Source organism: Oncorhynchus mykiss, unplaced genomic scaffold (assembly GCF_013265735.2).
Source record: "Oncorhynchus mykiss isolate Arlee unplaced genomic scaffold, USDA_OmykA_1.1 un_scaffold_144, whole genome shotgun sequence".
In the NCBI taxonomy this organism is placed as follows: Eukaryota; Metazoa; Chordata; class Actinopteri; order Salmoniformes; family Salmonidae; genus Oncorhynchus; species Oncorhynchus mykiss.
The window spans coordinates 1,000,001-1,014,080 of NW_023493665.1; the positions used below are offsets into that span (position 1 = coordinate 1,000,001).

At 47.7% G+C, this 14,080-nt stretch overlaps 1 protein-coding gene across 3 annotated transcripts in view; it reads left to right on the forward strand.

The window, feature by feature from the left end:
- tpp2 (tripeptidyl peptidase 2) overlaps positions 1 to 14,080 on the forward strand; it is a 66,706-nt gene that overhangs the window by 20,408 nt on the left and 32,218 nt on the right. For all 3 annotated transcript variants that reach the window (XM_036972352.1, XM_036972353.1, XM_036972354.1), the window contains 5 exons: positions 1,536 to 1,784; positions 1,981 to 2,096; positions 4,509 to 4,680; positions 4,775 to 4,932; positions 9,271 to 9,347. In XM_036972352.1, the coding sequence (XP_036828247.1) occupies positions 1,536 to 1,784; positions 1,981 to 2,096; positions 4,509 to 4,680; positions 4,775 to 4,932; positions 9,271 to 9,347 (772 nt within the window). The remainder of the gene's footprint in view (positions 1 to 1,535; positions 1,785 to 1,980; positions 2,097 to 4,508; positions 4,681 to 4,774; positions 4,933 to 9,270; positions 9,348 to 14,080) is intronic.

Consider the following 14,080-nt stretch of genomic DNA (forward strand, 5'->3'; position numbering starts at 1 on the left):
GGCGTGGGGGTGTGTGTGTGTTTGACCTCTACCCCGTTGTTCTCCTCTTCCAGGCGTGGGGGCGTATGTGTGTTTTACCCCGTTGGTCTCCTCTTCCAGGCGTGGGGGCGTGTGTGTGTGTTTTACCTCTACCCCGTTGGTCTCCTCTTCCAGGCGTGGGGGTGTGTGTGTGTTTGACCTCTACCCCGTTGGTCTCCTCTTCCAGGCGTGGGGGCGTATGTGTGTTTTACCCCGTTGGTCTCCTCTTCCAGGCGTGGGGGTGTGTGTGTGTTTGACCTCTACCCCGTTGGTCTCCTCTTCCAGGCGTGGGGGCGTGTGTGTGTTTTACCCCGTTGGTCTCCTCTTCCAGGCGTGGGGGCGTGTGTGTGTTTTACCTCTACCCCATTGGTCTCCTCTTCCAGGCGTGGGGGCGTGTGTGTGTTTGACCTCTACCCCGTTGGTCTCCTCTTCCAGGCGTGGGGGTGTGTGTGTGTTTGACCTCTACCCCGTTGGTCTCCTCTTCCAGGCGTGGGGGCGTATGTGTGTTTTACCCCGTTGGTCTCCTCTTCCAGGCGTGGGGGTGTGTGTGTGTTTGACCTCTACCCCGTTGGTCTCCTCTTCCAGGCGTGGGGGCGTATGTGTGTTTTACCCCGTTGGTCTCCTCTTCCAGGCGTGGGGGCGTGTGTGTGTGTTTTACCTCTACCCCGTTGGTCTCCTCTTCCAGGCGTGGGGGTGTGTGTGTGTTTGACCTCTACCCCGTTGGTCTCCTCTTCCAGGCGTGGGGGCGTATGTGTGTTTTACCCCGTTGGTCTCCTCTTCCAGGCGTGGGGGTGTGTGTGTGTTTGACCTCTACCCCGTTGGTCTCCTCTTCCAGGCGTGGGGGCGTGTGTGTGTTTTACCCCGTTGGTCTCCTCTTCCAGGCGTGGGGGCGTGTGTGTGTTTTACCTCTACCCCATTGGTCTCCTCTTCCAGGCGTGGGGGCGTGTGTGTGTTTTACCTCTACCCCGTTGGTCTCCTCTTCCAGGCGTGGGGGCGTGTGTGTGTTTTACCCCGTTGGTCTCCTCTTCCAGGCGTGGGGGCGTGTGTGTGTTTGACCCAGTTGGTCTCCTCTTCCAGGCGTGGGGGCGTGTGTGTGTTTTACCTCTACCCCGTTGGTCTCCTCTTCCAGGCGTGGGGGCGTGTGTGTGTTTTACCCCGTTGGTCTCCTCTTCCAGGCGTGGGGGCGTATGTGTGTTTTACCCCGTTGGTCTCCTCTTCCAGGCGGGGCGGCGTGTGTGTGTTTTACCCCGTTGGTCTCCTCTTCCAGGCGGGGGGGCGTGTGTGTGTTTTACCCCGTTGGTCTCCTCTTCCAGGCGGGGGGGGGCGTGTGTGTGTTTTACCCCGTTGGTCTCCTCTTCCAGGCGTGGGGGCGTGTGTGTGTTTGACCTCTACCCCGTTGGTCTCCTCTTCCAGGCGTGGGGGCGTGTGTGTGTTTGACCTCTACCCCGTTGGTCTCCTCTTCCAGGCGTGGGGGTGTGTGTGTGTTTGACCTCTACCCCGTTGGTCTCCTCTTCCAGGCGTGGGGGCGTATGTGACTCCAGACATGATGGTTGCAGAGTATTCTCTGAGAGAGAAGCTTCCTCCGAACCAGTACACCTGGTCGTCTCGGGGCCCCAGTACCGACGGGGCCCTGGGGGTCAGTATCACCGCTCCGGGGGGGGCCATCGCCTCCGTACCCAACTGGACTCTCAGAGGAACCCAGCTGATGAATGGTACCTCCATGTCGTCCCCCAACGCCTGTGGAGGGATCGCCCTGGTGCTGTCAGGTGGGTGTGTGGGGGGTGTGTGTGTTTGTGTGTGTTTAAATGGGGGTGTGTTTTAAGTGTGTGTGTGTGTGTGTGTGTGTGTGTGTGAGAGAGTGTGTGTGTGTGAATGTGGGTGTGTGTGTGTTATATTGGGGGTGTGTTATAATATGGGGTGTGTGTGTGTGTGTGTGTGTGTGTGTGTGTGTGTACGCTGCAGGTCTGAAGCAGAACGGTATCCGTCCATCGGTCTCTGCGGTGAGGAGAGCTCTGGAGAACACGGCTCTGAAGGTCGACGACATCGAGGTGTTCGCACAGGGACACGGAATCATACAGGCAAGACTCCTCTGTGTTGACGTGTTGGACAGGAAGTTGGATAGGAAGTTGGACAGGAAGTTGGACAGGAAGTTCTATATGTTGAGTAGAACTGGTGTCTACTGTATAGTGGAGAACTAGTGTCTACTGTATAGTGGAGAACTAGTGTCTACTGTATAGTGGAGAACTAGTGTCTACTGTATAGTGGAGAACTAGTGTCTACTGTATAGTGGAGAACTGGTGTCTACTGTATAGTGGAGAACTGGTGTCTACTGTATAGTGGAGAACTGGTGTCTACTGTATAGTGGAGAACTGGTGTCTACTGTATAGTGGAGAACTGGTGTCTACTGTATAGCGGAGAACTGGTGTCTACTGTATAGTGGAGAACTGGTGTCTACTGTATAGCGGAGAACTGGTGTCTACTGTATAGCGGAGAACTGGTGTCTACTGTATAGTGGAGAACTGATGTCTACTGTATAGTGGAGAACTGGTGTCTACTGTATAGTGGAGAACTGGTGTCTACTGTATAGTGGAGAACTAGTGTCTACTGTATAGTGGAGAACTAGTGTCTACTGTATAGTGGAGAACTAGTGTCTACTGTATAGTGGAGAACTAGTGTCTACTGTATAGTGGAGAACTAGTGTCTACTGTATAGTGGAGAACTAGTGTCTACTGTATAGTGGAGAACTAGTGTCTACTGTATAGTGGAGAACTAGTGTCTACTGTATAGTGGAGAACTAGTGTCTACTGTATAGTGGAGAACTAGTGTCTACTGTATAGTGGAGAACTAGTGTATACTGTATAGTGGAGAACTAGTGTCTACTGTATAGTGGAGAACTAGTGTCTACTGTATAGTGGATAACTAGTGTCTACTGTATAGTGGAGAACTAGTGTCTACTGTATAGTGGAGAACTAGTGTCTACTGTATAGTGGAGAACTAGTGTCTACTGTATAGTGGAGAACTAGTGTCTACTGTATAGTGGAGAACTGGTGTCTACTGTATAGTGGAGAACTGGTGTCTACTGTATAGTGGAGAACTAGTGTCTACTGTATAGTGGAGAACTAGTGTATACTGTATAGTGGAGAACTAGTGTCTACTGTATAGTGGAGAACTAGTGTCTACTGTATAGTGGAGAACTAGTGTCTACTGTATAGTGGAGAACTAGTGTCTACTGTATAGTGGAGAACTAGTGTCTACTGTATAGTGGAGAACTAGTGTCTACTGTATAGTGGAGAACTAGTGTCTACTGTATAGTGGAGAACTAGTGTCTACTGTATAGTGGAGAACTAGTGTCTACTGTATAGTGGAGAACTGGTGTCTACTGTATAGTGGAGAACTGGTGTCTACTGTATAGTGGAGAACTAGTGTCTACTGTATAGTGGAGAACTGGTGTCTACTGTATAGTGGAGAACTGGTGTCTACTGTATAGTGGAGAACTAGTGTCTACTGTATAGTGGAGAACTAGTGTCTACTGTATAGTGGAGAACTAGTGTCTACTGTATAGTGGAGAACTAGTGTCTACTGTATAGTGGAGAACTAGTGTCTACTGTATAGTGGAGAACTGGTGTCTACTGTATAGTGGAGAACTGGTGTCTACTGTATAGTGGAGAACTGGTGTCTACTGTATAGTGGAGAACTGGTGTCTACTGTATAGTGGAGAACTGGTGTCTACTGTATAGTGGAGAACTGGTGTCTACTGTATAGTGGAGAACTGGTGTCTACTGTATAGTGGAGAACTGGTGTCTACTGTATAGTGGAGAACTGGTGTCTACTGTATAGTGGAGAACTAGTGTCTACTGTATAGTGGAGAACTAGTGTCTACTGTATAGTGGAGAACTAGTGTCTACTGTATAGTGGAGAACTAGTGTCTACTGTATAGTGGAGAACTAGTGTCTACTGTATAGCGGGGAACTGGTGTCTACTGTATAGCGGGGAACTGGTGTCTACTGTATAGCGGGGAACTGGTGTCTACTGTATAGCGGGGAACTGGTGTCTACTGTATAGCGGGGAACTGGTGTCTACTGTATAGCGGGGAACTGGTGTCTACTGTATAGCGGGGAACTGGTGTCTACTGTATAGCGGGGAACTGGTGTCTACTGTATAGCGGAGAACTGGTGTCTACTGTATAGCGGAGAACTGGTGTCTACTGTATAGCGGAGAACTGGTGTCTACTGTATAGCGGAGAACTGGTGTCTACTGTATAGCGGAGAACTGGTGTCTACTGTATAGCGGAGAACTGGTGTCTACTGTATACTGGAGAACTGGTGTCTACTGTATAGCGGAGAACTGGTGTCTACTGTATAGCGGAGAACTGGTGTCTACTGTATAGCGGAGAACTGGTGTCTACTGTATAGCGGAGAACTAGTGTCTACTGTATAGTGGAGAACTGGTGTCTCTGTGGAATTTAACTGGTGTCTCTGTGCTTTTTACAGGTGGACAGAGCTGTAGACTACCTGACCCAGCATGCCTCTCTCCCCACCGCTAACCTGGGCTTCACTGTTACCGTGGGAACGCAGCGAGGCATCTACCTCCGAGACCCCAACCAGGTCCTGTCCCCCTCCGACCATGGGGTTGGCATCGAACCCGTTTTCCCCGAAAATACCGGTATTACACAGACACACACACACACTGCATGATTGGTGATTGGTCTGTCCTCTTTAGTTCTATTAATTGGTCCATTCTACTTCCTGTTTGACAGAGAACACGGAGCGTATTTCTCTGCAACTGCACCTGGCCCTGACATGCTCCGCCTCCTGGGTGCAGTGTCCCTCCCACCTGGAGCTCATGAACCAGTGTCGTCATGTCAACGTCAGAGTCGATCCCCTGGGGCTCCGAGAGGGACTGCATTATACTGAGGTACGGAGAGGAGAGAGAGAGAGGGACTGGTTTATACTGAGGTACTGAGAGGAGAGAGGGACTGGTTTATACTGAGGTACGGAGAGGAGAGAGAGGGACTGGTTCATACTGAGGTACGGAGAGGAGAGAGAGAGACTGGTTTATACTGAGGTACGGAGAGGAGAGAGAGACTGGTTTATACTGAGGTACGGAGAGGAGAGAGAGAGGGACTGGTTTATACTGAGGTACGGAGAGGAGAGAGAGGGACTGGTTTATACTGAGGTACGGAGAGGAAAGAGAGAGACTGGTTTATACTGAGGTACGGAGAGGAGAGAGGGACTGGTTTATACTGAGGTACGGAGAGGAGAGAGAGGGACTGGTTTATACTGAGGTACGGAGAGGAGAGAGGAACTGGTTTATACTGAGGTACGGAGAGGAGAGAGAGAGGGACTGGTTTATACTGAGGTACGGATAGGAGAGAGAGAGGGACTGGTTTATACTGAGGTACGGAGAGGAGAGAGAGAGACTGGTTTATACTGAGGTACGGAGAGGAGAGAGAGGGACTGGTTTATACTGAGGTACGGAGAGGAAAGAGAGAGACTGGTTTATACTGAGGTACGGAGAGGAGAGAGGGACTGGTTTATACTGAGGTACGGAGAGGAGAGAGAGAGGGACTGGTTTATACTGAGGTACGGAGAGGAGAGAGGAACTGGTTTATACTGAGGTACGGAGAGGAGAGAGAGAGGGACTGTTTTATACTGAGGTACGGATAGGAGAGAGAGAGACTGGTTTATACTGAGGTACGGAGAGGAGAGAGAGACTGGTTTATACTGAGGTACGGAGAGGAGAGAGAGAGACTGGTTTATACTGAGGTACGGAGAGGAGAGAGGGACTGGTTTATACTGAGGTACGGAGAGGAGAGAGGAACTGGTTTATACTGAGGTACGGAGAGGAGAGAGGGACTGGTTTATACTGAGGTACGGAGAGGAGAGAGGAACTGGTTTATACTGAGGTACGGAGAGGAGAGAGAGAGACTGGTTTATACTGAGGTACGGAGAGGAGAGAGAGGGACTGGTTTATACTGAGGTACGGAGAGGAGAGAGAGAGACTGGTTTATACTGAGGTACGGAGAGGAGAGAGGGACTGGTTTATACTGAGGTACGGAGAGGAGAGAGAGAGGGACTGGTTTATACTGAGGTACGGAGAGGAGAGAGGAACTGGTTTATACTGAGGTACGGAGAGGAGAGAGAGAGGGACTGTTTTATACTGAGGTACGGATAGGAGAGAGAGGTACTGGTTTATACTGAGGTACGGAGAGGAGAGAGAGACTGCATTATACTGAGGTACGGAGAGGAGAGAGAGGGACTGGTTTATACTGAGGTACGGAGAGGAGAGAGAGACTGGTTCATACTGAGGTACGGAGAGGAGAGAGAGACTGGTTTATACTGAGGTACGGAGAGGAGAGAGAGAGGGACTGCATTATACTGAGGTACGGAGAGGAGAGAGGAACTGGTTTATACTGAGGTACGGAGAGGAGAGAGAGAGGGACTGGTTTATACTGAGGTACGGAGAGGAGAGAGAGACTGGTTCATACTGAGGTACGGAGAGGAGAGAGAGAGACTGGTTCATACTGAGGTACGGAGAGGAGAGAGAGACTGGTTTATACTGAGGTACGGAGAGGAGAGAGAGAGGGACTGGTTTATGCTGAGGTACTGAGAGGAGAGAGAGGGACTGGTTTATACTGAGGTATGAAGAGGAGAGAGAGGGACTGCATTATACTGAGGTACGGAGAGGAGAGAGAGGGACTGCATTATACTGAGGTACGGAGAGGAGAGGGAGAGGGACTGGTTTATACTGAGGTACGGAGAGGAGAGAGAGAGGGACTGGTTTATACTGAGGTATGGAGAGGAGAGAGAGAGGGACTGGTTTATACTGAGGTACTGAGAGTAGAGAGAGGGACTGGTTTATACTGAGGTATGAAGAGGAGAGAGAGAGACTGGTTTATACTGAGGTACGGAGAGGAGAGAGGGACTGGTTTATACTGAGGTACGGAGAGGAGAGAGGAACTGGTTTATACTGAGGTACGGAGTGGAGAGAGAGAGGGACTGTTTTATACTGAGGTACGGATAGGAGAGAGAGAGGGACTGGTTTATACTGAGGTACGGAGAGGAGAGAGAGAGGGACTGGTTTATACTGAGGTACGGAGAGGAGAGAGAGAGGGACTGGTTTATACTGAGGTATGGAGAGGAGAGAGAGAGGGACTGGTTTATACTGAGGTACTGAGAGTAGAGAGAGGGACTGGTTTATACTGAGGTATGAAGAGGAGAGAGAGACTGGTTTATACTGAGGTACGGAGAGGAGAGAGGGACTGGTTTATACTGAGGTACGGAGAGGAAAGAGAGAGGGACTGGTTTATACTGAGGTACGGAGAGGAGAGAGAGAGAGGGACTGGTTTATACTGAGGTACGGAGAGGAGAGAGGGACTGGTTTATACTGAGGTACGGAGAGGAGAGAGAGAGGGACTGGTTTATACTGAGGTACGGAGAGGAGAGAGAGACTGGTTTATACTGAGGTATGAAGAGGAGCGAGAGACTGGTTTATACTGAGGTACGGAGAGGAGAGAGAGAGGGACTGCATTATACTGAGGTACGGAGAGGAGAGAGGAACTGGTTTATACTGAGGTATGAAGAGGAGAGAGAGAGACTGGTTTATACTGAGGTACGGAGAGGAGAGAGAGAGGGACTGGTTTATACTGAGGTACGGAGAGGAGAGAGAGACTGGTTTATACTGAGGTATGAAGAGGAGAGAGAGAGGGAATGCAGTATACTGAGGTACGGAGAGGAGAGAGAGCGAGAGGGACTGGTTTATACTGAGGTATGGAGAGAAGAGAGAGGGACTGCATTACACTGAGGTACGGAGAGGAAAGAGAGGGGAACTGGTTTATACTGAGGTACGGAGAGGAGAGAGAGGGACTGGTTTATACTGAGGTATGAAGAGGAGAGAGAGAGGGACTGCATTATACTGAGGTACGGAGAGGAGAGAGAGGGACTGCAGTATATTGAGGTACGGAGAGGAGAGAGAGGGACTGGTTTATACTGAGGTACGGAGAGGAGAGAGAGGAGGATGTCCAGTATTGAACCTGTTTCAGGAAGAGAGAGAGAGAGAGGTTGTCCAGTATTTAATCCAGTATTGAACCTGTTTCAGGAAGAGAGAGAGAGAGAGAGAGAGAGTTTGTCCTTTATTTAATCCAGTATTGAACCTGTTTCAGGAAGAGAGAGAGAGAGAGAGAGAGTTTGTCCTGTATTTAATCCAGTATTGAACCTGTTTCAGGAAGAGAGAGAGAGGAGGATGTCCAGTATTGAACCTGTTTCAGGAAGAGAGAGAGAGAGAGAGAGGTTGTCCAGTATTTAATCCAGTATTGAACCTGTTTCAGGAAGAGAGAGAGAGAGAGAGAGAGAGAGAGAGAGAGAGAGAGAGAGTTTGTCCTGTATTTAATCCAGTATTGAACCTGTTTCAGGAAGAGAGAGAGAGAGAGGTTGTCCAGTATTTAATCCAGTATTGAACCTGTTTCAGGAAGAGAGAGAGAGAGAGAGTTTGTCCTGTATTTAATCCAGTATTGAACCTGTTTCAGGAAGAGAGAGAGAGGAGGATGTCCAGTATTGAACCTGTTTCAGGAAGAGAGAGAGATAGAGTTTGTCCTGTATTTAATCCAGTATTGAACCTGTTTCAGGAAGAGAGAGAGAGAGAGTTTGTCCTGTATTTAATCCAGTATTGAACCTGTTTCAGGAAGAGAGAGAGAGAGGAGGATGTCCAGTATTGAACCTGTTTCAGGAAGAGAGAGAGGAGGATGTCCAGTTTTGAACCTGTTTCAGGAAGAGAGAGAGGAGGATGTCCAGTTTTGAACCTGTTTCAGGAAGAGAGAGAGAGGAGGATGTCCAGTATTGAACCTGTTTCAGGAAGAGAGAGAGAGAGAGGGAGGAGGATGTCCAGTATTTAATCCAGTATTGGACCTGTTTCAGGAAGAGAGAGAGAGAGAGGAGGATGTCCAGTATTGAACCTGTTTCAGGAAGAGAGAGAGAGAGGGAGGAGGATGTCCAGTATTTAATCCAGTATTGGACCTGTTTCAGGAAGAGAGAGAGAGAGAGGAGGATGTCCAGTATTGAACCTGTTTCAGGAAGAGAGAGAGAGAGGGAGGATGTCCAGTATTTAATCCACTATTGAACCTGTTTCAGGAAGAGAGAGAGAGAGAGGAGGATGTCCAGTATTTAATCCAGTATTGAACCTGTTTCAGGAAGAGAGAGAGAGAGAGAGAGGAGGATGTCCAGTATTTAATCCAGTATTGATCCTGTTGTGTTTCAGGTGTGTGGTTATGACACCGCGTCCCCCAGCTCTGGCCCTCTGTTCAGAGTCCCCATAACGGTAATCATCCCCACCAAGTAAGACCACGGCTTCTGTACAACACAATCAATACTTCTGTTCAACACAATCAATACTTCTGTACAACACAATCAATACTTCTGTACAACACAATCAATACTTCTGTACAACACAATCAATACTTCTGTACAACACAATCAATACTTCTGTTCAACACAATCAATACTTCTGTACAAAACAATCAATACTTCTGTACAACACAATCAATACTTCTGTACAACACAATCAATACTTCTGTACAACACAATCAATACTTCTGTACAACACAATCAATACTTCTGTACAACACAATCAATACTTCTGTACAACACAATCAATACTTCTGTTCAACACAATCAATACTTCTGTACAACACAATCAATACTTCTATACAATCAATACTTCTGTACAACACAATCAATACTTCTGTACAACACAATCAATACTTCTGTACAACACAATCAATACTTCTGTTCAACACAATCAATACTTCTGTACAACACAATCAATACTTCTATACAATCAATACTTCTGTACAACACAATCAATACTTCTGTACAACACAATCAATACTTCTGTACAACACAATCAATACTTCTGTACAACACAATCAATACTTCTGTACAACACAATCAATACTTCTGTACAAAACAATCAATACTTCTGTACAACACAATCAATACTTCTGTACAACATAATCAATACTTCTGTACAACACAATCAATACTTCTGTACAACACAATCAATACTTCTGTACAACACAATCAATACTTCTGTACAACACAATCAATACTTCTGTACAACACAATCAATACTTCTGTACAAAACAATCAATACTTCTGTACAACACAATCAATACTTCTGTACAAAACAATCAATACTTCTGTACAACACAATCAATACTTCTGTACAACACAATCAATACTTCTGCACAACACAATCAATACTTCTGTACAAAACAATCAATACTTCTATACAACACAATCAATAGTTCTGTGTGTGCCCGTTGTTTGTTTAGGAGTGAGTGGTAGGTTTGGGCGGTATCCCAGATGTACCTGGGGGTATCAGGAAACGACGTGGTTTCAATAGTTCTGTGTGTGTGACCGTTGTTTGTTTAGGAGTGAGTGGTAGGTTTGGGCGGTATCCCGGATGTACCTGGGGGTATCAGGAAACGACGTGGTTTCAATAGTTCTGTGTGTGTGACCGTTGTTTGTTTAGGAGTGAGTGGTAGGTTTGGGCGGTATCCCGGATGTACCTGGGGGTATCAGGAAACGACGTGGTTTCAATAGTTCTGTGTGTGACCGTTGTTTGTTTAGGAGTGAGTGGTAGGTTTGGGCGGAATCCCGGATGTACCTGGGGGTATCAGGAAACGACGTGGTTTCAATAGTTCTGTGTGTGTGACCGTTGTTTGTTTAGGAGTGAGTGGTAGGTTTGGGCGGTATCCCGGATGTACCTGGGGGTATCAGGAAACGACGTGGTTTCAATAGTTCTGTGTGTGTGACCGTTGTTTGTTTAGGAGTGAGTGGTAGGTTTGGGCGGTATCCCGGATGTACCTGGGGGTATCAGGAAACGACGTGGTTTCAATAGTTCTGTGTGTGTGACCGTTGTTTGTTTAGGAGTGAGTGGTAGGTTTGGGCGGTATCCCGGATGTACCTGGGGGTATCAGGAAACGACGTGGTTTCAATAGTTCTGTGTGTGTGACCGTTGTTTGTTTAGGAGTGAGTGGTAGGTTTGGGCGGTATCCCGGATGTACCTGGGGGTATCAGGAAACGACTTGGTTTCAATAGTTCTGTGTGTGTGACCGTTGTTTGTTTAGGAGTGAGTGGTAGGTTTGGGCGGTATCCCGGATGTACCTGGGGGTATCAGGAAACGACGTGGTTTCAATAGTTCTGTGTGTGCTCGTTGTTTGTTTAGGAGTGAGTGGTAGGTTTGGGCGGTATCCCGGATGTACCTGGGGGTATCAGGAAACGACGTGGTTTCAATAGTTCTGTGTGTGCTCGTTGTTTGTTTAGGAGTGAGTGGTAGGTTTGGGCGGTATCCCGGATGTACCTGGGGGTATCAGGAAACAACGTGGTTTCAATAGTTCTGTGTGTGTGACCGTTGTTTGTTTAGGAGTGAGTGGTAGGTTTGGGCGGTATCCCGGATGTACCTGGGGGTATCAGGAAACGACGTGGTTTCAATAGTTCTGTGTGTGTGACCGTTGTTTGTTTAGGAGTGAGTGGTAGGTTTGGGCGGTATCCCGGATGTACCTGGGGGTATCAGGAAACGACGTGGTTTCAATAGTTCTGTGTGTGTGACCGTTGTTTGTTTAGGAGTGAGTGGTAGGTTTGGGCGGTATCCCGGATGTACCTGGGGGTATCAGGAAACGACGTGGTTTCAATAGTTCTGTGTGTGTGACCGTTGTTTGTTTAGGAGTGAGTGGTAGGTTTGGGCGGTATCCCGGATGTACCTGGGGGTATCAGGAAACGACGTGGTTTCAATAGTTCTGTGTGTGTGACCGTTGTTTGTTTAGGAGTGAGTGGTAGGTTTGGGCGGTATCCCGGATGTACCTGGGGGTATCAGGAAACGACGTGGTTTCAATAGTTCTGTGTGTGTGACCGTTGTTTGTTTAGGAGTGAGTGGTAGGTTTGGGCGGTATCCCGGATGTACCTGGGGGTATCAGGAAACGACGTGGTTTCAATAGTTCTGTGTTTGACCGTTGTTTGTTTAGGAGTGAGTGGTAGGTTTGGGCGGTATCCCGGATGTACCTGGGGGTATCAGGAAACGACGTGGTTTCAATAGTTCTGTGTGTGACCGTTGTTTGTTTAGGAGTGAGTGGTAGGTTTGGGCGGTATCCCGGATGTACCTGGGGGTATCAGGAAACAACGTGGTTTCAATAGTTCTGTGTGTGTGACCGTTGTTTGTTTAGGAGTGAGTGGTAGGTTTGGGCGGTATCCCGGATGTACCTGGGGGTATCAGGAAACGACGTGGTTTCAATAGTTCTGTGTGTGTGACCGTTGTTTGTTTAGGAGTGAGTGGTAGGTTTGGGCGGTATCCCGGATGTACCTGGGGGTATCAGGAAACGACGTGGTTTCAATAGTTCTGTGTGTGTGACCGTTGTTTGTTTAGGAGTGAGTGGTAGGTTTGGGCGGTATCCCGGATGTACCTGGGGGTATCAGGAAACGACGTGGTTTCAATAGTTCTGTGTTTGACCGTTGTTTGTTTAGGAGTGAGTGGTAGGTTTGGGCGGTATCCCGGATGTACCTGGGGGTATCAGGAAACGACGTGGTTTCAATAGTTCTGTGTGTGACCGTTGTTTGTTTAGGAGTGAGTGGTAGGTTTGGGCGGTATCCCGGATGTACCTGGGGGTATCAGGAAACGACGTGGTTTTTCAATACCTGTTGAAACTATATTTATATTGTAGATGTTTCTCTAAACGTTGATATTTTGGATCTACTTTTCGGAGGAAATGACCTGCAGTCAACTCGGCTCAATAACTTTAGGCGATAAGCGTTTTCCGTTCTGCATTTCACCATGATGTTTCATTATGAACCGGTTGTGTTTTGGTTTTTAAAAACGCACGACGACCGGAGACCGGTGACCGGAGACCGGAGACCGGTGACCTGTCACTGTCGTGCAGAACGCGTCAGGTGATCTAATTTACGGGATGGTCATGCACGACTAAATGTTTTTACCAGCTAGATATCTTACAACTATTAAAGTGGAACTGTTTAAAATGTGTTGAGTTCAGTAGCTAGTTAGCTATCTAGCTACGTGTTTAGCTTCTTCCTAAATGGGATTTTACATGTACTTGTTAGCATTGCTAACCTTCAGGCTACAGAAACTCCCATGGGATTTTACATGTACTTGTTAGCATTGCTAACCTTCAGGCTACAGAAACTCCCACGGGATTTTACATGTACTTGTTAGCATTGCTAACCTTCAGGCTACAGAAACTCCCACGGGATTTTACATGTACTTGTTAGCATTGCTAACCTTCAGGCTACAGAAACTCCCATGGGATTTTACATGTACTTGTTAGCATTGCTAACCTTCAGGCTGCAGAAACTCCAATGGGATTTTACATGTACTTGTTAGCATTGCTAACCTTCAGACTACAGAAAATCCAATGGGATTTTACATGTACTTGTTAGCATTGCTAACCTTCAGGCTGCAGAAACTCCAATGGGATTTTACATGTACTTGTTAGCATTGCTAACCTTCAGGCTACAGAAACTCCCACGGGATTTTACATGTACTTGTTAGCATTGCTAACCTTCAGACTACAGAAACTCCAATGGGATTTTACATGTACTTGTTAGCATTGCTAACCTTCAGGCTACAGAAACTCCCACGGGATTTTACATGTACTTGTTAGCATTGCTAACCTTCAGGCTACAGAAACTCCAATGGGATTTGAAAATGGCGCCCCCTTGTGTTTAATGTCGGTATTACCGGATATCCCGGTATGGTACACGGTCAGTTTGACAATCTGCATACCGCCCCAAGCCTAGTGAATGGTGTTGTGTTGTCCTGAGTACGGTATGTCCCCTGTCTCTCTGCTCTAGCCTAGTGAATGGTGTTGTGTTGTCCTGAGTACGGTATGTCCCCTGTGTCTCTGCTCAAGCCTAGTGAATGGTGTTGTCCTGAGTACGGTATGTCCCCTGTCTCTCTGCTCTAGTCTAGTGAATGGTGTTGTGTTGTCCTGAGTATGGTATGTCCCCTGTGTCTCTGCTCAAGCCTAGTGAATGGTGTTGTCCTGAGTACGGTATGT